Genomic DNA, 26,193 nt, shown 5'->3' with positions numbered 1-26,193 from the left:
TTTACAATTTACTAAAAAGTATAATAACACAATATAATATTATAATTAGTTTAATTTTAAATATTTATTTATGAATTTGATTAAATTATAAGACTGCTTTGATTATATTGTAGATCTTCATACGTACGATTCTGAATACTCGATGTAATCGATCATTATCGAGACTTGGAGCGCTATCTAGGGGCGCCGAACGTCTGAACAGCAACTAGTTATTCTATTTTGTATCTAAGTGTATGTAATATTGCATACTTTCAGGTGTTCCGTCGAATATATGAAGAAAACTTTCAATCTAGGGGAAATCAATAAAAGAAAAGATTTTTTCACAATATATATATATATATGGCATGTGCATTATGTGCATATAGACATATATGCATATAAACATATATGCATATATACATATATACATATGTATATAAATATAGTATTTGAGTATCAATAATAAATATATTGGCGTATTGTGTATATATAATAATATATAATAAAATGTCGATAACGAAAACTTTGCAGATGGCATTATCCTTCTAATAATGAGAAGCGGTAAAAAGATAAAGATATAGAGTAAGAGAATCTTGAAAAAAAAAAAATAACTTTTCTTCTCTCTCTCTCTCTCTCTCTTTCTCGATCTTTTATAACCTTTGGCTTGAATGTGTATATATGTATATGTGTACATGTGCATGTATGTATATGTGTAAAAATATACATATATACATTCAAAGAACTCTCCAATAGTATAAGCTATTGATGTGAGTTGGCTGTTTGTGATCTAGCTTGACAATACCTGGTATCGAATATTGTTTTTTCCAATTATTCAAAATGATGACATCCGAAGAAAAAGTGGAAAATTTGTTAGAGGAGAAAATTAAGGAAGATACAGCTATTTTAGAAATAAGTACAGTGGAAATGGGTGGAGTTGTGAAGCAAGAAAGTCGCGATGGCGATTTTTTTTCTAATTGTAGCACTTCGATGGAAGACTCTGTGGTAAATTGTAACTTTAAAAATATTGAAAAACATTATATTGACTATTTAAAAAAAGAGTTAATATGTTTCTCATTGATTTTCTTTTAAAAGTATAAGCAATTTAAGATACAACTTAATATGAATAATATATGTACTTGATAATATAAATATAATAATATTGGTGAATACAATCTCTTGAATTGTGTAAAATAATTGTATAAAATCTTTAAAAAATGTAAAAATTCATTTATAACTGATCTTTCAGATTGCATCTCCATCGGTTGATAGCTTTTCTACGATACCAGAACAAGATGTATCCGATTTTCAAATGGACTTAAAAGATTTAAAAGTAAAAGTAGATAATCCGCAAAAGCATCTTGAAACGTTGGAAACTTATATTACATTTCGTATAACTACTAGAGTAAGTTAAATAGTATTTTACAAAATGTTTTTTATTTTAAAAAATATAATTTTAACTTTCTATAATTCTGTAAAAAGTAAAATAATACTATAGGTAAAATAAAATTATAAGATCATATTATAATGTATCATAGGTTACACGCCCAGAATATGAAAATAATGAATATATAGTCTGCAGACGTTACAATGACTTCATTTGGTTACGTCAAAAATTAGTGGATTCTTATCCTACACATATTATACCTGTAAGCTTTTATAATACAAATAACATTAATACATTGTCAATTATTGTATCTTATTATAGAAAGAACTAAATTCTTATATTATTTGTTATAGCCATTACCAGGAAAACATACATTATTAGCTCAATTAGATCGTTATTCCAAAGAATTTATTATAGCACGTATGAAATTATTACAAATATTCCTGAATAGGGTTATTAATCATCCTATTCTCAGTTATGACAAAAACTTACAAATTTTTTTGACAACTAAACCCGCAGTATGTAAACATAAATATGATATAAATATATTAAGAATTTTTAATATCATATTAGTGCTTCATACGTTATCTATATTTATACAGGAATTTCTTATTCATCGTAAAAATCGAGGAAATATGCTTGTTAAAATGACAGATTCTTTGCAGAACATTACTAGTGTAAATATTATGAAACAGCATTTACCCGAGTTTGAACAAGTTCGTGATTATTGTACATCACTAAGCCAGAAATTATCTACTATAGATAGAATTCATCATCGTATACACAAGGAAAGACAAGGTATGGGCTAAAATGTAGATTAGTAATATTGTAATTGTAAAGATTATAAATTATTATTTCATTAATAACATTGATTTTCTATTGTTATTAATATACTAGATTATCTGCTTGAATTGCGTCAATTACATCCAATATTTACTTTATGGGCTACTTCAGAACCAGAGCTAGCTCCTATTTTGTTGGCAATTGCTAAAGCAATAGAATCCATTGCCATGGCTCAAAGAAAGCTTGTAGAGAATGTACCTAATGCAGAACGTGAATATATAACATATATAGATGCGGTTAAAAATGCTTTAAGCAGAAGAGATTCTATGCAAATTGAATATGAAATGATTATTGATGAAATAGCAAAAAGAAGAGTTGAGAAAGATCAGGTATTTGTCAATGCTATAAATATTTACTTACATAATTAATAATATGTACATCGTATGTATATCATACGAACTCTAGTGTTATAATAATCTCATTATTGCTATTTATTAATGTAGTTACTGAATATTGCAAGTGGCATATCCTCAACACAAAGTTGGAGTGGATCACTTTGGAAAGCAGAAACCCGTGATGAGAAATTGGAAAAATTAGGACAAGTGATTCCACGTTTAGAAAAACAAGTAGAGTTGCTTCAAGATCGTGTTGGTTGTGCTAATGAAAATTTACGTAGTGATATTCAAAGGTGGAATACTGAAAAACAAGCAGATTTAAAAAGTATGTTAATCACAATGGCAGATCATCAAATACAGCATTATCAACAGTGCATGAATGCATGGGAGGAAGTCCTTGTTGCTCTTAAACTTGATGGAGTAGGTTCTGATATCACTGTAGGAGTACCTATTAAAATACCTGTATAAATTCACGATAAATCATATATTGTCATTTCAAGTATTAAAAAATGTCTACAAATATTAAAATGAGAATTTATCATAATTTATAAAAAAAGAGATAATCTCACTGTAGTTATATTTCTATATTTATTAGTTCCAGTATTATTGCTCTGGAATAATTTATTGTCCAATATAGCAATTTAAATTATACTTTACTAAATTTAAGTATATTATAAAGAAAGTATAGATATGAAGCATATATTTGTTTATATATTTGTTTCAAAAGAATTTAAAAAACTGAAATCCGCCTTTAAAGATTATCGATCCGAGTATTACTTATAAATATAACTTAATGATTCAAATAAAATTCTGAAAAAATAATTTTTTTATAATAGCATTTTTATATCGGCTTGATCGTAATATTTTATATTTGATTAGACTTTACTGCAGATGCAATTTTCAATATATTATTACTGCTATCATTTTATGTGTCACAATCGAAAAGGGTCAAGTATATATTTCATTATACGTTTTGCGGAAATAAAATTTTATTTATAATAAATTATAACAATCGAAAGACGGCACAGTATTCATTCATTCATTTGTTTAAATATTTATCGGTTATTAGTCAAATCTCGAGAATTATTCGAAATTATTTTTTTGTAATATTAGATATCTTATTAAATTATATAAGTAAAATGAAATATATCACATTATTTTTACATAATAATAAATAATCTTTAATGGCGGACTTCACTTCTTTTTAACTATTTTTTAATTAAAAAAGTAAAAAGAAGCATACATTATATATTTTCACCTCTTAAATATTTCCAAAAAATACATACTTAATATATTTAAGTTACAAAAAATCTTGTTAGTCATTTCGAATATGTTTCCTTGTTGATTAATTGTGATAATTATATTTATTGCTAGTACACATCTTTTTTGTACATATATGTAGTCCATTTCAATAAAAATATACAAACAAATGAAAGAGAAAGAAAAAGAAGTAAATAAGAAAAAATAAAAGCTGCAGATAAGCAAGCTATACCTATCAAAACTAAGTTATAAACTTGAAATAACTTTGTAATAGGTAAACTTACAAACAATAAAAATGTAAAATATTCTGAAAGACAAATGTTTGCGTACTATTAGTAATAAAAATATACAATTCTGGTAATTCTGATTGCAATATTACTTTGGGACCAAATATTATCTAAAGATTACTTTTTCATTTTTCTCTTAATTTAAACAACATACAATATATTTATTAATAGTCAAATTAATTATTTAGTTATCGAAGTTATATATCTGAAACATAGGTAATTTATAGTATGGACTTTAAATACAATTTACAAATTGGTGCAAATGTTCGTAAACTTCGTTGTCTTATTACATAAATTCTTATTTTATACTAATTAAGTTGTGGATAAATCACACAACAGCATAAATTTATATACTAGTCTCACAAAGTAAATAGATGATATCTATACAATTTATAATATTACACTTACTGTTAATTATGCTTATATAACAAATAATTCCTCTTTTGAGAGAATATTTATAGTAATTTATATGTAGTAAGTTTCCATACAGTTATAATATTATGTACGTTACCTTAGTAAATATAGAAATCACAAGTTTACATTAATAAATAAATTATTGTTTGCAGCATGTTGTTACTTGATATTTTTTCATTCTATTAATGGATAATTCGGTATTGGAGTAATGTAAAATTCGACCAGATTATCTAAATCATTGAGCCTTGTTATAGATTCACCTGCAATTTATTTAATAAAATTTTTTTTTTTTTTCATGAGTCATTATTATCATGAATCATTAATGTCTATAAAATTACTAACCAGCTAAAGCCATTTCATTATGAAGGAAGCGAACAGTATGAGCATATGGCTGCTGAATCTTTTCTCTTAATTGTGGTGCTAATCGTCTCGTCGGATTCCATAATGAACCAGAACGAAAATTTGGTGTTTGAATAGGATTGTTTTTTAAGGAATCCAATCTTACCTCTTCCATTGGTAATACATCCGTTATTCTATATTCACTTGAATCTATATTCCATGTAAATTTACATCCAACTTCATATTGTTTTCTTTCTTGAGTGCTGAAAATGTTTATATATTAGCAAAATAATCGAAACGAAGAAATCAGCATAGAAAATAATAAATGGACCTACCATTGTGTTTGATTACATAATTCACTAGCTTGGATTTTCATGATAAGTAAACAAATTATATCACCACTAAGGGCACAGATATCAATTATTTCAATGTCATAATCACTACAATGCCAGTATTTCTTATTGAATCGTGCACAAATCCAATCTGCAATGTGATGAGAAAATGTCTCAATATCAAAACTTAACTGGTTTATAGACACGTAAGGTACTGCCTGAAAATGTATTATTTTCATAATTGTAGACAGTTGTGTAATGTTTTAATACTTTTTATCTAAATATAATTTTACCAATTTTTCTGCTTTACTGTTGCTGATCATTTGCATTTGTACATATCCAGAGCCATGAACATGCATTGGAAGTACACATTGATAACTGACATATCCTCCAGTTTCTTCATCTACGAAAATTAAATATTTAAACAATTATTTTATACTATAAAATCGCTCATTTTGATATACCTTCAACATCAGTAATAACAGATATCATTTCATCATCCAGTTCTATATAACTTCTTCTAAAATGTGCAGTACACTTTATAGAAGGATATTGTAAATTAATTTTAGGAACCAATGGTGAATTTGAACAGAATTTCCCAAATCGGTCCCTCTGTACACTTCCATTTGTTAATTGATTTTGATTCAGTGGACGTAATACATTTTTCTCATCTGTTATATACAATATACGAATTAATTAATACATCACATTAATAATTAAAAATGATAAAGTAATAATACATCAATTTACTTGTTTCAACAGGTGATAAATCATTGCATAAAATATCTTGAGGTGTATTGAATTCATCAGTCTCACTTTGATCAGAATCTACCCAATGCCGTTTACCATTAGACAATACAGGGGACATTGTTGGAGAGGAAGATATTTGATGTATGGAACAGGCACGATGCTTGAATTGGTCACGTATGTGTTTAAAAGGAACTATATTTTCTGCATCTTCTATCTCATCACAAAACTCATATTTTTTATCTGCGAGTCTGCGCTTTCTGAATGAACTTAACTTTTCACAAGTTTCTTGTGCTTCATCAGTAAATTCATATGCTTTTTCTGCTTCAAGAATAAGTTTGTGCGTAGCTCTTGTCCTGGATTGTGTTGAATTAATAATTGGAGGAGGAGAGTGCATGTTTGTTTGTTTACGCGAAGTGGGATGATGAAGAAATCTTGTTGTGGGAGGTGACATCAAACGGGAAGAATGTGATGAAGATGGACTTATAGAAATGGAATGAAGCGGAGAATTTATAGAAGTTACATTGTTATCTTGTGAAGCACCAGGTTGTGGAGAATTAGCTCGTTGATTACGTATATTCTTTGATACTCCTGTACTTTTATGACTAGATTCCGAATTACGCGTTCTTAGAATATCCGAAGGTGGTGTAAAAATAGGCGATGACCACGCCATAGCTCTGAGATCAGGAGGAAGCCTTTGGGGTGTTGATCTTGGAGAACACGATGGATGCTTCACTAAAGTAATTAGGTCACTACCAATATTAAGTTCTTGAGACATGTCTTCACAAAAGTCCTGCAAGATTTTATCCCTAACCGATATAGCTTGTTGTTCAATGCGAGAAACAGGACTTTGATTTTGACACTTACATTCAATGGTATCTGAACACTCACATAATTTAATACTTAAAGCATCAGTAGATTTACTTATATCACAGACACAGTTGCTTTGATTACTGCTTGAGGTATTTAATGGTAATTCACGCCCTAATCTATCATCTAACTTACTCAACTCATCTATAAACTCATGATCAATAGCAGGCTCCAGTCGAGGAGACTTATTGATTGAACACTCTAAAGTACCTACTTTGTCATGGGAATTTCCATAAGATTCTGTCTTTGAAAAATCTATCTCTTCAATATCACTCATCTCTAGTGGCACAGTATCTGGAACTACAGTGTCTTGTTTATCAAATGTCTTCTGATTTTTGTGCTTTGGAATGTCCAAATCTACCCTAAGCACATGTAAAAAATTTCCTGTATTAACCACTACATAATTCCAATAATTTAAACACACAGAAGCTCGAAATCTTGGGTATGGTGACATAACTTCGTAAGTTGTGTGAACAGTGAGTCCATGTTGCAAACAGTTACAGCGTACACATCCATCCCAATTTTCAGCTAAGTCTATAAACATATAAAAGCATATTTATAATATATATCTAAAACAATATGAAAGGCAATTTCTTACCTTCTCCTTCTTCTTCATATGACGCAGCAACTTTTAAACAATCTCTACAGTTGTCAAGAGAAGGTACTGTAGTTATTGTTAAGTATGCTCTATCCGTAGGTTGTAGATGTAACCAATGTTGGCTACAAATATATTAATCTCTATATATTGTATATATATATATATATATATATATATATATATATAAAAACAGTATACAAAGAAATATAAATTAACACTTACCAAAGACCATGTATTACTAGTTTATTTCGTTCCATTGGCCATTGCGATATTACTATACTAAGCTCTCTATAAATAGTATAATTTCCAAAAAGTGTAACTTCTGCCACTTTACGAGCTACACGATTTGGCGTAAATGCCCACCAATGTAACAAATATTTATACAAAGAAGTATTATCACTAACATCCAACATATATGTATATGTTAACAAAAATTGACCGCACTGTGTCAATCCCATAACAATATGCCTTAAATAAAGTGAATCTTTATTACTTATATTTTATAATTATACATCAAAATTATATTAAATTAAATATATACCCTGCTTCGAGAGCTGATTTTGGGATGACATGCAAAAGAGGCAAGTGTCTCCAAGAGGGTACAGTTGCGAACAGTCTTTCTTCAGAAGCATAGCTATGCAATGACAAACAACCTCTGATCTATAAGAAAATATATTGAGATATTTGTCTTTTATGTATTCCTGAGAAGGAAATATCGCACATATCATATATATACTTTATAGTTTGAAAAAACAAACTTCAAATACAAACATACAAAGTTCAATGTCATTCAAAAAAATGTACAAATTAAAATTAATTTATATTTCATTTACATTTTAATTAAAGAATATTTGATAATTTGAAGTTAGATTTTTCAAGTAAAGAGTCATGACAAGATTTTCATATCTGTCAATCATAGTAATGTACTAAAAATTTAAAGGTTAAGATACCTACTTCTCTTACAAATAATTTTTGCAAGAAATGTCTTTTACTTCGACGATGAGATGAACAAGGTTTTTGACCGACGATAACGTATTCTGATTTTTCGGACATAATATCAGAGAAACATTCAATACAACAATCTGAGGTAGTGTCGGAAGACCATGCGTCCGCCATTTTTAAATAACCTTTATCAACGTTGTGCGCAAGTTTCGAAAGATAAGTTTTCTTGTATCAATGCACATCTGAATACTTGTATTTTTTGTGCCCTAAGTAAGAGAATACTTCTTTTATAATTATTACTTAAGTTTATCATTTATTGCATAACTAATGGAATTATTTAACTTTTTTGATTTATATTTTACACCAGAGAGTGCATATCAGCGTTGGAGAATGTTTAATCCAATTTACAATTAAAGTTTACAAATGAAATATTCAATTATCAATTGCCATTAACGATTAAAGTTTTACTTACACCAATGTTAATCATATGATACGATTAAATTAATAATTTAACCATTAGTTCGATTAATGATTAACAATTGAAGTTTTAATCGTTGTAAAATTATTGTTTTTTCATATATATTTTTGTCGTTTTCTTATCACCATTCAAAAATTGAGCAAAACGATAAGCGAAATGAAAATAATTCTACAAAATGGATAATCAATGATTCTACTTTGTAATTATACATAAAATAAAACGATTCAATGGTTACAAAGTGTCTGTAGAGTAGTTCGTCAATGATTCACAGGGTATCTACGAAGAGATTCGTCAATGATTAATTTTACCATTGACGAATTACTCCATAGCACTTCATGAATCATTGACGAACTAATCTAATAAAATTACTCTCATTTCGCATCAATTGATAATTGGATATCTCAATTTTAATTCTTAGTTATAAATTGAATGAAATATAGCACAACACTAGTACATATTAATTACAGTATTACCAATAGTTTCTATAGATTTATACTAGTGGACATGATACTTTTAATATCAGTTTGCATGATTAAAATTCATGTGTGCATATACCTAACATACATGGTACTTGCTGGAATTTGCTAAGATGTATATATATGTATATGTATAATATATATGGTTGGTACATAATGTCATTTTAATTTTTATACGAATAATATATTTATCAGAACATATATATATATATATCTATATATATTTGTTATGATTTGTAGATTACAATATAATAATCCATAAATATTTATCTATTCTGCATTTGCATGCAGATATACAAACATAATAAAAAAAAACCATAGAGATGAGATATATTAAGATTATTACTTATGATATGAATAAATAATTAATATTTAAAAACAAATATTTATAATCATGGATATAACAATACACGATAGACTTAATGCTTTGCAACAAATTAGTCAACGAAAATTTATTGAAATATTAGATATAATTCCTGGTACAAAAGATTTAATAATAGAACAGAAACTTATAAAAATACTTGATAGCTTTATAGGAGTCACCACACTCAAGTGAGTTACACACATTGATTTTATTATATTTATTTATTAATAATAAATTATTCTTATGTTATTTTATATATATATATAGACGATATGAAGTTGACAAAATATATAAGTTGGAGCAAGGATTAAAACTGTCAAATAGTCAACGTATATTTCTAGTGTCTAGTAATTTAACTTCTTGTAAAAGAGTACTGGATCAAATTCAATCAGAAATATCTCATATTACATCCCATGTACAGGTCTGTCATCATTTATTAGTTGTACCATTTATTCCTACTGTATTGCATACATTAATAGAAGAAGAAGGTCAGTTTTTTATTATATATTATAGTTTAAAACTTACTGTCTACATTATTTATTTGATATTTGTTTAGGACTCAGTGGATTAATTACAATATATCCATTAAGTTATGAGTTAATACGATTAGATGGAAATATTTTATCATTTGAAAATTCATTATTTACGGACTTATATTATTATAAAGATGGGACTCTTCTACCTGCAATGGCACGTAATTTGTGGTCATTATATCTTGTGCTTGGTTCACCCAAACTTATATTGTCTTTTGGAAAATATAGTCAACAAATTTTAAGATTTATTGAATCCATAAAACAGTCTGTAAAATCTTGTAAAACGGAAAATGAAATTGGTGCTTTTATTTTAATGGATAGAAGTTACGATAAAGTTACTACACTGTTGACACCAGTAACATACTCAAGTTTATTAAATGAAGTTTTTGACATAAATGTGGGTGTGATATATACTGGTAAAACACAAAGAAAGTTAGATCCTGATAAAGACCAAATATATGGAGAAGTTCGTGATATACCCTGTAGTAATGTCTTCCCAATATTACATGAAAAAACCAAATCACTCAAATGTACTTTTTCTATTTAACATCTATTGATCTTATGAATTCTATTATTTTCACGTCAATAATGATATCTACTATCTGTTTGATAATAGCTGAACAGGAGGCAATAGAAACAATGAAACTTGCTGAAATGGGACAATATATAACAACAAAATTACAAAAATCAAGAGATATGACACAACAATTAGTTTTTCATATATCAGCTTGTCGAACAATTGTAGACACATTAGGATCTGAGTTTCAAACGTTACAAAGCATTGAAAAATTGATACTTGAACGTAAAGGAAGGAAAGAGTGTTTGAACTATATTGAGAGAAATATAGGTAATAAGTATAAAAGCTTTAATCCTGTATAACAAAATTAAAAGTATTTTTTCTTTTCTAGATGAAAATCCATTGAAATGTTTACGTCTTTTGTGTCTCTTATCCATTTGTAATGATGGCATTGCTTCTTCAGATTTACAATCCATTCAGAAATTACACCTTCATGCCCATGGTTACAAAAATATTCCATTATTTTATAAATTGCAGAATGTTGGTTTATTGAAAATTAAAACAGAAAGTGGTATTAATAGATTAACAGATCAAAGTAATGAATGGACTAGTAATGTACAACGTTTGAAACTTTTACCAAATAATACAAAACATATTGAATCAAAAGGTTCTACATGTCCCAGCTATGTTTTTCATAATGCTTACATACCACTTATAGTTAGTATTATGTTTGTTGTTTAAATATTTCAATTAGTAATAGGCCTTAAAAAATTATAGTAATTAATTTCTCCTCTTTAGGCACAAATTTTAAATATTGTCGTTAATCAAGAAAAAGAAAGCAAAAATTTTGATGAAATATTGAAGTTACCAGATTCTGTTATGAATGGTCAGCGTGGTATACTGTCACCAAAAATAATTGTAATTTGTATTATTGGAGGTATCTCTAATGCAGAAATAGCTGCATGCAGACTTATAGAAAAATCGATGGGTATTAAACTTGTTCTCGTAAGTGATAGTATAATAACTGGTAATAAACTTATAGAAAAGATACAAGAAATATAAAATGATCATGTAAAATTATATTTAGTTTGAATATTTTTTATTAGTTTTATATAAAGAATTTCTGGAAAGTAATGTGACGTGATTTGCTTTATTTATCTTATGTATAAGTAATGTCATATTATAAGCGAATGTAGCAATATAATAATAACATTACATGTTAAACATTTGTTTATTTTTATTTTTTTTTTTTTTTTTGGAACTATTTATCATTTCAATAATTTCGGTTTTCTTCTCGATTACGATCACGATCACGATCGCGTCTCTGTCTTCCCCAATCTTGTCCTTGTCGATTATAATTTTGACGATCACGAAAGTTTCCTTGATTTCCTCTCGAAAAGAAGTTGCCTGAAATAATACGTATTTACATTAACTTCTGCATTCTTAATTAATACACAATTATATATGTATATAGATGCTAGAATATGTAGACAATATATTTGCTATCTTTAGTTACATTACCTTGTTTCATTTCAAAAATACGTTCATTAGAATCTACGAAATTATTTACTTTGTCACTAAGTTGTAATGCAAGTGATTGTAAACGACTAGGTTCACTTCGATGCATTACAACAGTTTCTGTTGGATCATCCAAAGAAGCCTACAAAAGTGAATGAATTATAATTTAATATATATTTTATATTATTTTATGAAATATAAAAAATGAATATTTTTAATATACCATTAACTCTTCGTTAATAATCATCTTACTAATAATGGAATGAGCAACTGATCGTTTTAATTCGAACATTTCTGCGAGTTTAGGCATTGAAATAGAATCATAAACATGCGAATATGTAAATAAATAAGTTCTCAATGATTCTTCTTTTATTAATCTCGTAAGCATTGTGCGTACTTTATCAGCCTGATAAAATAAATCCCAAACCTATAAAAAAAAAAATAAATAAATAAATAAACAAGCAAAGAGAGGGAGAGAGAGAAAGATAACATATAATTTATAATAGTCAAATAGTAACGATGAAATTACCTTTGCATTCATTTTCTCATTAATGATGAAATTATTGCAGGCAGACCAATTTCCATTACGCATTGCTTTTGCTGCTGCAACAACATGTTCTCTCATAGATTCTGGTGGTCCAACCAATGATTGGCGTTCGCTTGATCTCAATTGTTGATAAAAAGTTTTTGATATCATTCTTCTTCTTGCATCAAACTCATGTGCTAAATATAAATGAGTTATCAAATTAAATAATAATTTTTTATAAGAAGAAAAAACATTAATGTAGAATATATAAACGTACCAGCCATATAAGGAATTTCGATAAGCATTGCAGAGACAAGATAAACACATTCTAAAAGTTCTAAATTAATATGCATATGAAATGGCATTTGTCTTTGCTTTTCTATTTTTTCTTGTTCCTTGCTTCGTTCATGCTGTCGCTGTGGAAGCAAACCTTGTGCTAAAAGTTCCTTCACTTTTCCAGTCACCATAAGATCAACGAGACAATTATGTGCATCTTTAATATTTGCATGACGAAAAGCACACAATCCCAGATGTGCCATTGTACGATTATGTAATATCTGGAAATAAAAGTTGTCTACTATTGTAAGAATAATTTTTAATTAATAGATTTTATATTAATACTTATAATCACCTGAGTAGCTGGATCGGAATGTTGAATCGTTTCTTGTAAATGTGACATTAACATAAGATCTCTAGCACGAAACCAATTATCGTGATGTGCATGATGATAAATATGTGAAAGAATGGCTCGTGTCCTCAGCCTATCAGTATTATCATGAGCATAAATATATCTGCAAAGTTTCTCCATCACTTGTACTGATGTCATTACCTCCGATCCAAGTTCTCCCTAAGAGAATTGATTCATTAAAAATTTATGATTAATGATAGGACCTGAAATACTTTATATCTATATACAAGGTAGAACATCTAACTTTAATCACTTGGATTATTACATTAATAATGATTTTAATAACGAAATTTTTACCATATCTATGATACAGATTTAAAGGGATTCAAAGTATTGCAGATACCAGTCCTACTTATGATACATCATAATATAACGTTGTAACATTTAAATTAATAATGTCCATAACATACCTCCTTTTGCTTAAGAACATTCGGATCAAATTTATAATACAAGTGTTCAATTTTACGTAAATAAACTCGACAAAGTTCTGACACAGTTCCTTGTCTTTCAAGATATTCCTGAACTTTGTCTATAATTGATGCAACTTGTTTTTCGTCCTTCAATCTATAATGATACATCTTAAAAACATTCATATTTGAAAATGAGTATTTATTATTACATTAAGCTCATCACAATTACCTTTCTACATATTCATTGCTATGTGGATCACATTCTTTCAATAGTTTGGTAAATTCTTCATCAAGTCTTTCTACCAATGTTAAAACACAACCATGTAATTTATATGGAGCATTTTCATATTCTTCTGCATCTTCTGAGACAGTTTCTGAGATCATCATATCTGATGTACTCAATAACATGTCAAGCATTTCTGTAATACGCTCTAATATTCTACATGTAGAATAATTTGAATATTAATAAATCAATGCATCTTGAAAGATTTTCTAATAAGAAATGTACTCACTTAGACCAATATTCCGGCTTCATTGCATCAGATACTTTAGGATTATAATCAAAAATAGATGAAACAATGGAAAATTTAATTTTAACTGCTACAGCTGGTCCAAGGTTATGGGCATCAGCAATAGACTGTAACTCATGTAATAATTCTATTTGTTCACGTCGATCTGTACGTTTTTTCCCACGAGCTGCAATTACTTCGGAAAGTTTCTTTAAAACAGCAGATATATTTATTTCGGCATCTTTTGCAAACATTTTTGGCTTTTCTGAAGGAATGGCAACACCACCCTTGACTGTCTCCCATTCTCCTTCTCCATCATCTTCATCTTTCTTCTTCTTTCGTTCTTTTTCTTTACGTTCTTTTCTCTGTTCTTTTCGTTTTACTTTATCTTCATCATCTTCTTTATCTGCAGCTCTAAAACATTAAAATATAAGATTGCATTGTAACTATCAATTAAAAGAATATGATAATCATTGATTACTTCTTAATAAATCGTTCTCGGTAATTTTGATATTGTCCCTCATCGTCGCTACTTGTACTTTCACTCTCTGAATCACTGCCCCAATCAGTTTCACTCTCACTACCATCCTCACCATCAGCCATACTCTTCTATATTATTGTAAACAAAAATTGTATTTTGATCACATTCTTAAATATGTAATTTTATATCTTAGCTCTGTATATTGTTAAAAATAAATTACCTTAAATTTAGATATGTCAGGTTCACTAACTTCTGAACTACCCTTTTTGAATACTAGAGCACTGTCTTCTTCTTCTTCCGATTCCACAGCTTCTTCACCTATAATTTTTTGTAATAATTATATTTGATTAAATTTAATTAAATATAATAAACTTAGAAAAGTCTTATGAAATGAACCTTTATCATCATCTTCATCATCATCTTGATCTGGATTTTCTCTAAATTTTCCAATATCTTCTTCAAAGTCTTTATTGTATTTACGAAGCTTTTGACGTAGAGAAGTTAACGATTTAGAATTGTTTTTAGACATATTTCTACGTCCTTCACGATCTTCCCATACTTCATTGATGAAATCTTCCATCTCTACTAAACATCTAATATAAAAACGTGGTGTCTGACCACTTTCTTCTTTTGCTATTACAGGCAAAGCTTTTTGATAAGCTCGCATCAAATCTTCGAAACCTTAAGAAAAAATAACACAATTATATGAGTATGATATGAATTATAATTCTTCTTTTATAAAATAATTATAATATCTTTAATAACTTAGATTTCTATATTTATAGAATAAAAAGTACTTACTAGAAAGCATACTACTCATATCTTTGATCTTTTTATAGTTCCTTATGAGTTTAATAAGATTAGCAATTTCTTCATATCTTTTTTCCTTAGTTGAACGTACAACACGCTTTGTTTCTTCTTCTTCATCGCTAAACTGAGGTAAAATGTATTAGATAATAACTACTATAAAATAAAATATCAAACAAAAACTTATACTTACAGTAAATGCTGTAGTTGGTACTCTTTGAACCTGCTCTTCTTCAGATGTGCTATCAGATTCAGAATCTGAACCATTAGCAAAAAATCGACTCATTTTTGTAGATCTATAATCAATACAATATGTTTTAATTATATATGCTAATATTTCTTTAGTCTTTAAAGTTATATTCCTTTTATTATTTACTGATAATGACACTATATATATCCATAATTTATTTTCAATATTCGCATCAATATTTTCTATAAAAAAAAAAAAAAAAAAAAAAAGAAAAGAAAAGAAAAGAAAAAACCAGTTAAAATATCATTTAAAACACATATGGTACAACAGTCAAAATTATAGTACAAATCGTAAATGTAATACAAAAGCATGGTATCATGATTTAGTTATAGTAGGTTATATAAAAATGTATAATTTCTTGTAAAAATAAATATAAAACATATTTGTAATATAAATATAAACATAATATATGTATATTTATAATTTATCAATATATTAATAGTCAAATTTACCTATGGATACGTACTAACGTTGTTAAAAATTATAAAAGAGTAACCACACTTTTCCGCAACACATATGTGCAACAAGCAACATAAGGGAAATAAAATCTGTTTTCACAGGTATGATTTCCAGCGCCATCAAGTGCTTCAAAGTGAACTACAAAACCGCAAAATTTAAATATTTTTTGTGTTTGGTGTTATAATAGCTATTTAAAAAAAGAAAAAATGCGAAAACATCATAATAACATAACAATATAAAATAAATATACCGCTGTGAAACAATACAATAATATTTTTATAATAAAAATATGTATGATATGAAACGATATTATCTTATATTTTCATTTTTTACATACTCATGTACATGTAAATACAAAGTGTTTCAATTTGATAAATTCCTTTGAATATTGATAATACAAAAAATGTTCGGAAAAAGTTGAATAGTTTCAAGATTATATAATATCAGATAAATAGTATTTATACATAATGATCTCTCTCAAGAGTATGTCACAGCTCGCTACATTAACAACCCTTAATAATCTATAAGCGGGTACATATAAAAGAAAAGAAAGTACATAATTTTATAATCATTTCAATAATTTCGGTTTTCTTCTCGATTACGATCACGATCACGATCGCGTCTCTGTCTTCCCCAATCTTGTCCTTGCCGATTATAATTTTGACGATCACGAAAGTTTCCTTGATTTCCTCTCGAAAAGAAGTTGCCTGAAATAATACGTATTTACATTAACTTCTGCATTCTTAATTAATATACAATTATATATGTATATAGATGCTAGAATATGTAGACAATATATTTGCTATCTTTAGTTACATTACCTTGTTTCATTTCAAAAATACGTTCATTAGAATCTACGAAATTATTTACTTTGTCACTAAGTTGTAATGCAAGTGATTGTAAACGACTAGGTTCACTTCGATGCATTACAACAGTTTCTGTTGGATCATCCAAAGAAGCCTACAAAAGTATGAATTATAATTTAATATATATTTTATATTATTTTATGAAATATAAAAAATGAATATTTTTATTATACCATTAACTCTTCGTTAATAATCATCTTACTAATAATGGAATGAGCAACTGATCGTTTTAATTCGAACATTTCTGCGAGTTTAGGCATTGAAATAGAATCATAAACATGTGAATATGTAAATAAATAAGTTCTCAATGATTCTTCTTTTATTAATCTAGTAAGCATTGTGCGTACTTTATCAGCCTGATAAAATAAATCCCAAACCTATAAAAAAAAAAATAAATAAATAAATAAACAAGCAAAGAGAGGGAGAGAGAGAAAGATAACATATAATTCATAATAGTCAAATCATAACGATGAAATTACCTTTGCATTCATTTTCTCATTAATGATGAAATTATTGCAGGCAGACCAATTTCCATTACGCATTGCTTTTGCTGCTGCAACAACATGTTCTCTCATAGATTCTGGTGGTCCAACCAATGATTGGCGTTCGCTTGATCTCAATTGTTGATAAAAAGTTTTTGATATCATTCTTCTTCTTGCATCAAACTCATGTGCTAAATATAAATGAGTTATCAAATTAAATAATAATTTTTTATAAGAAGAAAAAACATTAATGTAGAATATATAAACGTACCAGCCATATAAGGAATTTCGATAAGCATTGCAGAGACAAGATAAACACATTCTAAAAGTTCTAAATTAATATGCATATGAAATGGCATTTGTCTTTGCTTTTCTATTTTTTCTTGTTCCTTGCTTCGTTCATGCTGTCGCTGTGGAAGCAAACCTTGTGCTAAAAGTTCCTTCACTTTTCCAGTCACCATAAGATCAACGAGACAATTATGTGCATCTTTAATATTTGCATGACGAAAAGCACACAATCCCAGATGTGCCATTGTACGATTATGTAATATCTGGAAATAAAAGTTGTCTACTATTGTAAGAATAATTTTTAATTAATAGATTTTATATTAATACTTATAATCACCTGAGTAGCTGGATCGGAATGTTGAATCGTTTCTTGTAAATGTGACATTAACATAAGATCTCTAGCACGAAACCAATTATCGTGATGTGCATGATGATAAATATGTGAAAGAATGGCTCGTGTCCTCAGCCTATCAGTATTATCATGAGCATAAATATATCTGCAAAGTTTCTCCATCACTTGTACTGATGTCATTACCTCCGATCCAAGTTCTCCCTAAGAGAATTGATTCATTAAAAATTTATGATTAATGATAGGACCTGAAATACTTTATATCTATATACAAGGTAGAACATCTAACTTTAATCACTTGGATTATTACATTAATAATGATTTTAATAACGAAATTTTTACCATATCTATGATACAGATTTAAAGGGATTCAAAGTATTGCAGATACCAGTCCTACTTATGATACATCATAATATAACGTTGTAACATTTAAATTAATAATGTCCATAACATACCTCCTTTTGCTTAAGAACATTCGGATCAAATTTATAATACAAGTGTTCAATTTTACGTAAATAAACTCGACAAAGTTCTGACACAGTTCCTTGTCTTTCAAGATATTCCTGAACTTTGTCTATAATTGATGCAACTTGTTTTTCGTCCTTCAATCTATAATGATACATCTTAAAAACATTCATATTTGAAAATGAGTATTTATTATTGCATTAAGCTCATCACAATTACCTTTCTACATATTCATTGCTGTGTGGATCACATTCTTTCAATAGTTTGGTAAATTCTTCATCAAGTCTTTCTACCAATGTTAAAACACAACCATGTAATTTATATGGAGCATTTTCATATTCTTCTGCATCTTCTGAGACAGTTTCTGAGATCATCATATCTGATGTACTCAATAACATGTCAAGCATTTCTGTAATACGCTCTAATATTCTATATGTAGAATAATTTGAATATTAATAAATCAATGCATCTTGAAAGATTTCCTAATAAGAAATGTACTCACTTAGACCAATATTCCGGCTTCATTGCATCAGATACTTTAGGATTATAATCAAAAATAGATGAAACAATGGAAAATTTAATTTTAACTGCTACAGCTGGTCCAAGGTTATGGGCATCAGCAATAGACTGTAACTCATGTAATAATTCTATTTGTTCACGTCGATCTGTACGTTTTTTCCCACGTGCTGCAATTACTTCGGAAAGTTTCTTTAAAACAGCAGATATATTTATTTCGGCATCTTTTGCAAACATTTTTGGCTTTTCTGAAGGAATGGCAACACCACCCTTGACTGTCTCCCATTCTCCTTCTCCATCATCTTCATCTTTCTTCTTCTTTCGTTCTTTTTCTTTACGCTCTTTTCTCTGTTCTTTTCGTTTTACTTTATCTTCATCATCTTCTTTATCTGCAGCTCTAAAACATTAAAATATAATATTGCATTGTAACTATCAATTAAAGAGAATATGATAATCATTGCTTACTTCTTAATAAATCGTTCTCGGTAATTTTGATATTGACCCTCATCGTCGCTACTTGTACTCTCACTCTCTGAATCACTGCCCCAATCAGTTTCACTCTCACTACCATCCTCACCATCAGCCATACTCTTCTATATTATTGTAAACAAAAATTGTATTTTGATCACATTCTTAAATATGTAATTTTATATCTTAGCTCCGTATATTGTTAAAAATAAATTACCTTAAATTTAGATATGTCAGGTTCACTAACTTCTGAACTACCCTTTTTGAATACTAGAGCACTGTCTTCTTCTTCTTCCGATTCCACAGCTTCTTCACCTATAATTTTTTGTAATAATTATATTTGATTAAATTTAATTAAATATAATAAACTTAGAAAAGTCTTATGAAATGAACCTTTATCATCATCTTCGTCATCATCTTGATCTGGATTTTCTCTAAATTTTCCAATGTCTTCTTCAAAGTCTTTATTGTATTTACGAAGCTTTTGACGTAGAGAAGTTAACGATTTAGAATTGTTTTTAGACATATTTCTACGTCCTTCACGATCTTCCCATACTTCATTGATGAAATCTTCCATCTCTACTAAACATCTAATATAAAAACGTGGTGTCTGACCACTTTCTTCTTTTGCTATTACAGGCAAAGCTTTTTGATAAGCTCGCATCAAATCTTCGAAACCTTAAGAAAAAATAACACAATTATATGAGTATGATATGAATTATAATTCTTCTTTTATAGAATAATTATAATATCTTTAATAACTTAGATTTCTATATTTATAGAATAAAAAGTACTTACTAGAAAGCATACTACTCATATCTTTGATCTTTTTATAGTTTCTTATGAGTTTAATAAGATTAGCAATTTCTTCATATCTTTTTTCCTTAGTTGAACGTACAACACGCTTTGTTTCTTCTTCTTCATCGCTAAACTGAGGTAAAATGTATTAGAAAATAACTACTATAAAATAAAATATCAAACAAAAACTTATACTTACAGTAAATGCTGTAGTTGGTACTCTTTGAACCTGCTCTTCTTCAGATGTGCTATCAGATTCAGAATCTGAACCATTTGCGAAAAATCGACTCATTTTTGTAGATCTATAATCAATACAATATGTTTTAATTATATATGCTAATATTTCTTTAGTCTTTAAAGTTATATTCCTTTTATTATTTACTGATAATGACACTATATATATTCATAATATATTTTCAATATTCGCATCAATATTTTCTATGAAAAAAAAAAAGAAAAAGAATAGAAAAAAACAGTTAAAATATCAGTATATTATCAATATATTGATAAATTGTTAAATTTACCTGTAGTTACGTACTAACGTTCATAAAAATTATAAAAGAGTAATCACACTTTTCCGTAACACATATGCACCACAAGGAACATAAGAGAAATAAAATCTATTTTTACAGGTATGATTTCCAGCGCCATCAAGTGTTTCAAAGTGAACCACAAAACCGCAAAATTTAAATATTTTTTGTGTTTGGTGTTATAATAGCTATTTACAAAAAGAGAAAATGCGAAAACACCATAATAACATAACAATATAAAATAAATATGCCTCTGTGCGACTATACAATAAAATTTTTATAATAAAAATATGTATGACATGAAACGATATTATCTTTTATTTTCATTTTTTACATACTCATATACATGTAAATACAAAGTGATTCAATTTAATAAACTCCTTTGAATATTGATAATACGAAAAATGTTGGAAAAAAAGTTGAATGGTTTCAAGGTCATATAATGTTACATAAGTAGTATTTTTGTTGTATACTTTTGGCAGTAATGCACAAATATTATAATTATACGTCTAAGGCATTGTCTTTACTTCAAAAATATTCAATAATACTTTTCAAATAGCGGAATACGATTATGTTTAAACCTAACAAGATATCACTAAAATATCAAAACTAACTCAAATGTGGCATAAGTTCCTGTTGCTCAAACTTTATATATATCATTTTCTCCTGAAATATCACAATTTAGAGAGGTAAAACCAAAAAAGACTCAAAAATCATTTTTAATTTCTAAAGATAAGGATCATTAATGTATATAGTTTATATTTGTAGTTTATTAAAATATTTTAATCTCGACTTTTTATTAAAAAATGATTTTATTTCTTAAGTTTATTTTTGTTATTACCATATTTAAATTAACCAGCATAGTTATTTTAATGGCTTCCTCTTTTTGTTTTCAATTTCATTTTTTTTTTTTTATAATAAATATTGTTCTTAACCTTATAATTTGCAAGATAATAAATCTTTACTTAATCAATATTTTAAGATCATATAAGATAAAAAGAAGTTGATATATAATAATTTACTGTAAGAACACGAAAATTAGGAAAGGATTTGTGTAAGAAACAACACAATGTGTTTGTACCCCAATGGTATACTACAACCCATACAATTTCAAAAAATAAATTATGCAGGATTTGATGGTAAACCCATAGACCATGCATCTAACAGTTGTTTATCATGAGGACCAGCTCCTAAACTAAGCATGAGACCAGAAAGATCTCCACGATGACCTCTGCCTCGCATCGCATGAACAACCCTGGCTATACTGTAATAAATTCAAATTTATATATAAAAGAGAGAAAAGTTTATATTTAGTTTATATATACTTAATAATTTGTGTTTTCTTACTTTGCCCATTCTTTCTGTAAAGCAATAAAGTGTGCCTTAAGAACAGAATTTCCAAGTTTTTCATCTTCCAACGACTTTTCAAGTTTTACTAATAATGTAGGAAGTTTTAATGGGAGTAAACCAGTCCATTTAACTATATGCGATGGTGTATTTTCAACTTTATGTTCATCAGCTATAATATCCAATCTACATACGTTTGGAGATGGTAAAGGTACAGCTACCGATGTGTCCACTCCTGAAGAATTATTTTTTATGTACCTAATTCCTCTATGTATCAAGAAATTTGCAATATCTTAAATTACAATAATTACAAATTTTATGTACCAATAAAATTATATTTATTTAGATCCAGATATTCTACTGCTTGTGCATGTACTCTTCTACATGCTCTTGGTACCAGCGAACTTAATCCATGTAACAATTCAATTCTTGGAGTTTTTGGACCTCTCACCAAAATTTGAATGCCAGTTAAACTGGAGTATAATAATTGTCTGAATTGATCTTTGCTAAGTATTTTTTTTAAATTTCTTAAAATAAGAATAGCAGCATTATCTGAAATCTCAGAATATTCTGATGTTTGAGATTCTTCTGTACTTAAGTTCAAATTTACAGGTAATTTTGTATTAACCAAAGTGAATCCTTCTTCAGTTTCTAAAAAATATGATATAATTTAATTGAATAATGTACATATATGTTTTAACTACATTTTTTTCATCTGTTATACTAACCTATACGATGTTCTAAATTGTAATTAAGTTCTTTATCTAGTAAACTCATTGGTAAAATTTCTATAAAATGTCTAGCGCCTGCACTAAGGATCCATACAAGCCACATGTGGATTCTACAAAAATCTAAAAATATATATCTGTACTCTGTGCAATATAAAGTATTTCTTATACCTGACATAAACATGCTTCTCATTTGTTATACTGCTAAGTGCTCTAACTTGTTTTGTTGAATTATGACAGGAGCCTGAGCTGCTATTCGTTGTAGTCAAACGCATCGTCCTTTGTGGACATTCAGCTTCTTCAATATTGTATTTTCTTTCTGCACAGTCCTGTAATTCTCTAATGACCTCTCTTAGATTATCAATTAAAAATGGCCACATGTTCAATAAAAATTGCTTGTCCCTCATGAAAACAATAAAGCTGCACCATCTGCGAAAGCCTCTTGCCTGTAAAAGTAATTAAATCTGGATATATTAGAGAAAATTTTATATATCAATATATTCATATTTATTCTATTTATTACACTTTACTATTAACGTATCTAAGCTTTATCAGAGTTAGTAAATGTTTCTATTGATGATTAAGAAAAATGAAATAAAATCTTCAAATAAAATATTATTTTTAATATACAGAGTGTAACCAAACTAGCAAAATTTCAGGTATAGATTCCTTCAGGTATAAAGAAGAAAAATAGGTTTTATTAATATGGGTTTAGGAATTCTTGATTTCTGAATTATAAGACTTTCAAATATGATCTTAGTATACTCCAATTATGTTTATTTACTGGAATTATGATATACTCTAATAACATTTTTTTACATCAAATATTTTATATGTCCAGCTCATGCTTGAATGCAGACATCAGCTTGAATCATCTCATTGAATTCCTGGCTTTGAAGTTTGCTAAGTGTTGTTGGAGTTTTATGTATTGAATGTGTATTATTCATTCTAATGTATTGATGAGATAATGTAAGTACTCAAATAAACACATTCGCGTTTACATGCAATGCATTTAGTTCATAATTTGACGAATAACAATACACTGAGATCATAATTGGAAGTATTATAACTCAAAAAGTAAGCATTTTTAGACTCATGCTGATAGAATTCATTCTTCTTTTCTACATATAAAAAAAAATCTATTCCTGATGTTTTGCCACATAGTTTTGTTATATCTTGTATATATAATTTAACTTTTAACAGATTATAATATAAAAAACTCTAATATTAAAATGATTTGAATAATTTGTTGTAATAGCTACCAAACATGCTTTTTCGTTGTATAATTCACCTGGGCATCTTTTAATGTAAAAGTACGACTTAAAACATGCCCTCTGTATTCATCTCCAAAATAGCAAACACCTTCTTTCCCTGGATGTACCTCACAACTAAGACTCCTAGTAAAATATAATATTTATAATACAAATATACTTTAAATGATAATAAAAATACAGTGAATACAAACTACCTGATGCATGCATGTTTTAATAAAATTTCAATATCTTGAGTCAATGGTTGTTGAGCAGATAAAAAGGATGTTCTGGTATCATGCTCATTACTCAAGTATTTTAAATTGTTAATACTCTGACAGCCTTCGCATTCTTGTTGTCCTTCATCTATTGTTGTTTGCGCTTGTTTTAATATTTCTTTTGGTCCATAAAACTTTAACTTCTCTGTAGTTTGATTGTCATAATTGCGATATGTTTGAGTGGTAAATATTACTTTAGGTCCATGTATTTCACAAAATGTACATAAGGCAATAGCGGCATTCATCGCTTTATTAAAATCTAAATTTTAGATTTTACGATTCACCTTAGTTATACCTAGGTTATAAATACTTTTTTTATGATACTTTATAATATTTAACATTACCTGTAAATTATATTCAAATATTTAGGCGCATAAATGTGATAATAATTCAAAAAGTCTTAAAGTTACCTGAGACACTTGATAAATTATTGAAATATAATATTTTATTAAACAAATCATTCATAAACAATCATTCATAATGCTTTTTTTAAATTTATTTAGAGTAAAATCTCATCTCAGGGATACTGGAAGTGAGAAAAATATATTGATAAACATACATACCTATTTCTTTGTCATTGATAAGAGAAGATTAAAATGAAATTTATTTTTTGACCTCTTTCACGTGATACAACGAAACTGATACCGAAGTAGAACACGTGATTATATTAAACACAACTACACTCGTAACTTTTTAATTGAAACTTTTTTATTGTTATTGTCAAATTCCGAGTAAATTTAACGTGTTTTTTAATTTTAATATCACTATTTTACATAACAATGAAAGTTGAAGTCAACAAATTCAAGTTTTGAAACATTCCAAAATTTTTTAAGCGAAGTATTAAATTCGTCTAATTCCTTACGATTATTAAAATATAAATACATAATCTATCAAATTCCGTAGATAAAACGTAATAATGTATAAATTGACTTAGTCGTAGCAGATTATACCCACAAATAATAGTTTGGAGGTCTGATTTGTGAAAATATAAGAAATGTGTGTATATGCTATAAATTTCTTAATTTAATATTAGTAAAATTTTAGATGGCAGCATCGTTCTACGTGTTTTATAATCTTTTGATCTATCTGTATTTGACTCTGTGCCTGTAGAAAACACATACATATCATTGAATATATAGAATTTTTGATGTAATTAATATACATATTTTATAAAATTTTTGTCAATTTAAAAAAAGAATTAAAATACCATCAAAAATTATTGTCTTAGAGCAAGACATTCCTAATCTGCTTGATTCATCCTCTACTTTTATTGTTTTCTTGTTTGATCTTGATATTCATAGAAATAAAATATTAAATATTTCATAATAGTTTATTAGAATATTCGATTATTTGAGAGAAAATATATAGCGTCATTACAGATAACCCAAATTATCTGACTGTTTGCGTAAATATTCAATAATTACATAAATTGTTTAAACTTTTGATATCATGCGTATCATAATTTATCATAATAAATTAAAT

At 27.7% G+C, this 26,193-nt stretch overlaps 6 protein-coding genes across 12 annotated transcripts; 2 read left to right on the top strand and 4 right to left on the bottom strand.

Moving 5' to 3' along the window:
• The first annotated feature begins 610 nt into the window (after positions 1 to 610).
• Positions 611 to 3,069, top strand: LOC124430916 (sorting nexin-30-like). The gene is made up of 7 exons (XM_046978156.1): positions 611 to 981; positions 1,226 to 1,381; positions 1,515 to 1,625; positions 1,717 to 1,881; positions 1,966 to 2,161; positions 2,261 to 2,535; positions 2,650 to 3,069. The coding sequence occupies exons 1-7, from the start codon at positions 817 to 819 to the stop codon at positions 3,007 to 3,009; spliced, it is 1,428 nt and encodes a 475-aa protein (XP_046834112.1). The 5' UTR covers positions 611 to 816; the 3' UTR covers positions 3,010 to 3,069.
• Positions 3,070 to 3,344: 275 nt separating this feature from the next.
• On the bottom strand, positions 3,345 to 8,932 carry LOC124430911. 2 transcript variants are annotated; one of them, XM_046978145.1, is made up of 11 exons: positions 8,803 to 8,932; positions 8,343 to 8,596; positions 7,930 to 8,048; positions 7,611 to 7,856; positions 7,389 to 7,510; positions 5,924 to 7,324; positions 5,638 to 5,844; positions 5,467 to 5,576; positions 5,177 to 5,391; positions 4,845 to 5,104; positions 3,345 to 4,762 (listed from the first exon to the last, which is right to left on the bottom strand). In XM_046978145.1, exons 2-11 carry the CDS (start codon positions 8,502 to 8,504, stop codon positions 4,677 to 4,679), a joined length of 2,928 nt encoding a protein of 975 aa, XP_046834101.1. In that variant the 5' UTR covers positions 8,505 to 8,596; positions 8,803 to 8,932; the 3' UTR covers positions 3,345 to 4,676. The 2 variants fall into 2 exon arrangements, 1 of the variants encoding a protein (XP_046834101.1); XR_006943875.1 differs by lacking the exons at positions 3,345 to 4,762; positions 8,803 to 8,932 and having other exon boundaries at positions 4,963 to 5,104; positions 5,177 to 5,324; positions 8,343 to 8,520.
• On the top strand, positions 8,585 to 11,922 carry LOC124430914 (vacuolar protein sorting-associated protein 33B). Of its 3 annotated transcripts, none has more exons than XM_046978152.1 (7): positions 8,585 to 8,600; positions 9,525 to 9,836; positions 9,916 to 10,136; positions 10,205 to 10,711; positions 10,798 to 11,028; positions 11,090 to 11,415; positions 11,497 to 11,922. In XM_046978152.1, the coding sequence occupies exons 2-7, from the start codon at positions 9,679 to 9,681 to the stop codon at positions 11,758 to 11,760; spliced, it is 1,707 nt and encodes a 568-aa protein (XP_046834108.1). In that variant the 5' UTR covers positions 8,585 to 8,600; positions 9,525 to 9,678; the 3' UTR covers positions 11,761 to 11,922. The 3 variants fall into 3 exon arrangements, with proteins under 3 accessions (XP_046834108.1, XP_046834105.1, XP_046834106.1); XM_046978149.1 differs by lacking the exon at positions 8,585 to 8,600 and adding an exon at positions 9,289 to 9,429; XM_046978150.1 differs by lacking the exon at positions 8,585 to 8,600 and adding an exon at positions 9,293 to 9,429 and having other exon boundaries at positions 9,576 to 9,836.
• Positions 11,830 to 16,487, bottom strand: LOC124430913 (eukaryotic translation initiation factor 3 subunit C-like). Of its 2 annotated transcripts, none has more exons than XM_046978147.1 (15): positions 16,340 to 16,487; positions 15,831 to 15,933; positions 15,632 to 15,764; positions 15,227 to 15,511; positions 15,051 to 15,148; positions 14,831 to 14,958; positions 14,353 to 14,763; positions 14,070 to 14,279; positions 13,841 to 13,994; positions 13,374 to 13,589; positions 13,020 to 13,299; positions 12,746 to 12,939; positions 12,440 to 12,643; positions 12,220 to 12,358; positions 11,830 to 12,105 (listed from the first exon to the last, which is right to left on the bottom strand). In XM_046978147.1, the coding sequence occupies exons 2-15, from the start codon at positions 15,921 to 15,923 to the stop codon at positions 11,972 to 11,974; spliced, it is 2,679 nt and encodes an 892-aa protein (XP_046834103.1). In that variant the 5' UTR covers positions 15,924 to 15,933; positions 16,340 to 16,487; the 3' UTR covers positions 11,830 to 11,971. The 2 variants fall into 2 exon arrangements, with proteins under 2 accessions (XP_046834103.1, XP_046834104.1); XM_046978148.1 differs by having other exon boundaries at positions 16,354 to 16,446.
• A 151-nt stretch (positions 16,488 to 16,638) lies between these two features.
• On the bottom strand, positions 16,639 to 21,247 carry LOC124430912 (eukaryotic translation initiation factor 3 subunit C-like). Its single transcript, XM_046978146.1, has 15 exons — positions 21,103 to 21,247; positions 20,778 to 20,880; positions 20,579 to 20,711; positions 20,174 to 20,458; positions 19,998 to 20,095; positions 19,778 to 19,905; positions 19,299 to 19,709; positions 19,016 to 19,225; positions 18,787 to 18,940; positions 18,320 to 18,535; positions 17,966 to 18,245; positions 17,692 to 17,885; positions 17,386 to 17,589; positions 17,168 to 17,306; positions 16,639 to 17,053 (listed from the first exon to the last, which is right to left on the bottom strand). Exons 2-15 carry the CDS (start codon positions 20,868 to 20,870, stop codon positions 16,920 to 16,922), a joined length of 2,679 nt encoding a protein of 892 aa, XP_046834102.1. The 5' UTR covers positions 20,871 to 20,880; positions 21,103 to 21,247; the 3' UTR covers positions 16,639 to 16,919.
• A 933-nt stretch (positions 21,248 to 22,180) lies between these two features.
• Positions 22,181 to 25,742, bottom strand: LOC124430915 (folliculin). 3 transcript variants are annotated; one of them, XM_046978153.1, is made up of 8 exons: positions 25,275 to 25,742; positions 24,652 to 25,055; positions 24,475 to 24,580; positions 23,355 to 23,629; positions 23,184 to 23,296; positions 22,780 to 23,106; positions 22,456 to 22,690; positions 22,181 to 22,372 (listed from the first exon to the last, which is right to left on the bottom strand). In XM_046978153.1, the coding sequence occupies exons 2-8, from the start codon at positions 24,954 to 24,956 to the stop codon at positions 22,231 to 22,233; spliced, it is 1,503 nt and encodes a 500-aa protein (XP_046834109.1). In that variant the 5' UTR covers positions 24,957 to 25,055; positions 25,275 to 25,742; the 3' UTR covers positions 22,181 to 22,230. The 3 variants fall into 3 exon arrangements, with proteins under 3 accessions (XP_046834109.1, XP_046834110.1, XP_046834111.1); XM_046978154.1 differs by having other exon boundaries at positions 24,652 to 25,006; XM_046978155.1 differs by lacking the exon at positions 25,275 to 25,742 and adding an exon at positions 25,122 to 25,230 and having other exon boundaries at positions 24,652 to 25,006.
• Between the last annotated feature and the right edge of the window lie 451 nt (positions 25,743 to 26,193).

The sequence above is a fragment of the Vespa crabro genome, chromosome 19 (assembly GCF_910589235.1).
Source record: "Vespa crabro chromosome 19, iyVesCrab1.2, whole genome shotgun sequence".
Classification (NCBI taxonomy): Eukaryota; Metazoa; Arthropoda; class Insecta; order Hymenoptera; family Vespidae; genus Vespa; species Vespa crabro.
This window is presented reverse-complemented; position numbering and strand designations above follow the sequence as displayed.

What these genes read in the sequence shown, in the direction of transcription:
- LOC124430916 (XM_046978156.1), top strand. Translation starts at nt 817, where the DNA reads ATGATGACATCCGAAGAAAAAGTGGAAAATTTGTTAGAGGAGAAAATT. An exon ending in ATCCTACACATATTATACCT is followed by an intron (nt 1,626 to 1,716) that starts GTAAGCTTTTAT and finishes TATTTGTTATAG; the next exon opens with CCATTACCAGGAAAACATAC. An exon ending in TTTTGACAACTAAACCCGCA is followed by an intron (nt 1,882 to 1,965) that starts GTATGTAAACAT and finishes ATATTTATACAG; the next exon opens with GAATTTCTTATTCATCGTAA.
- LOC124430911 (XM_046978145.1), bottom strand. Translation starts at nt 8,504, where the DNA reads ATGGCGGACGCATGGTCTTCCGACACTACCTCAGATTGTTGTATTGAA. An exon ending in CTAGTAATACATGGTCTTTG is followed by an intron (nt 7,511 to 7,610) that starts GTAAGTGTTAAT and finishes ATATATTTGTAG; the next exon opens with CCAACATTGGTTACATCTAC. An exon ending in TAATGAAATGGCTTTAGCTG is followed by an intron (nt 4,763 to 4,844) that starts GTTAGTAATTTT and finishes AATAAATTGCAG; the next exon opens with GTGAATCTATAACAAGGCTC.
- LOC124430914 (XM_046978152.1), top strand. Translation starts at nt 9,679, where the DNA reads ATGGATATAACAATACACGATAGACTTAATGCTTTGCAACAAATTAGT. An exon ending in CTATATTGAGAGAAATATAG is followed by an intron (nt 11,029 to 11,089) that starts GTAATAAGTATA and finishes TTTCTTTTCTAG; the next exon opens with ATGAAAATCCATTGAAATGT. An exon ending in ATGCTTACATACCACTTATA is followed by an intron (nt 11,416 to 11,496) that starts GTTAGTATTATG and finishes TCTCCTCTTTAG; the next exon opens with GCACAAATTTTAAATATTGT.
- LOC124430913 (XM_046978147.1), bottom strand. Translation starts at nt 15,923, where the DNA reads ATGAGTCGATTTTTTGCTAATGGTTCAGATTCTGAATCTGATAGCACA. An exon ending in TGATGAAGATGATGATAAAG is followed by an intron (nt 15,149 to 15,226) that starts GTTCATTTCATA and finishes AAAAAATTATAG; the next exon opens with GTGAAGAAGCTGTGGAATCG. An exon ending in CTGACATATCTAAATTTAAG is followed by an intron (nt 14,959 to 15,050) that starts GTAATTTATTTT and finishes ACAATAATATAG; the next exon opens with AAGAGTATGGCTGATGGTGA.
- LOC124430912 (XM_046978146.1), bottom strand. Translation starts at nt 20,870, where the DNA reads ATGAGTCGATTTTTCGCAAATGGTTCAGATTCTGAATCTGATAGCACA. An exon ending in ATTCCGATCCAGCTACTCAG is followed by an intron (nt 18,246 to 18,319) that starts GTGATTATAAGT and finishes TTTTATTTCCAG; the next exon opens with ATATTACATAATCGTACAAT. An exon ending in ATGAGAAAATGAATGCAAAG is followed by an intron (nt 17,590 to 17,691) that starts GTAATTTCATCG and finishes TTTTTTTTATAG; the next exon opens with GTTTGGGATTTATTTTATCA.
- LOC124430915 (XM_046978153.1), bottom strand. Translation starts at nt 24,956, where the DNA reads ATGAATGCCGCTATTGCCTTATGTACATTTTGTGAAATACATGGACCT. An exon ending in AAATAAATATAATTTTATTG is followed by an intron (nt 22,691 to 22,779) that starts GTACATAAAATT and finishes ATAATTCTTCAG; the next exon opens with GAGTGGACACATCGGTAGCT. An exon ending in TTACAGAAAGAATGGGCAAA is followed by an intron (nt 22,373 to 22,455) that starts GTAAGAAAACAC and finishes AATTTATTACAG; the next exon opens with TATAGCCAGGGTTGTTCATG.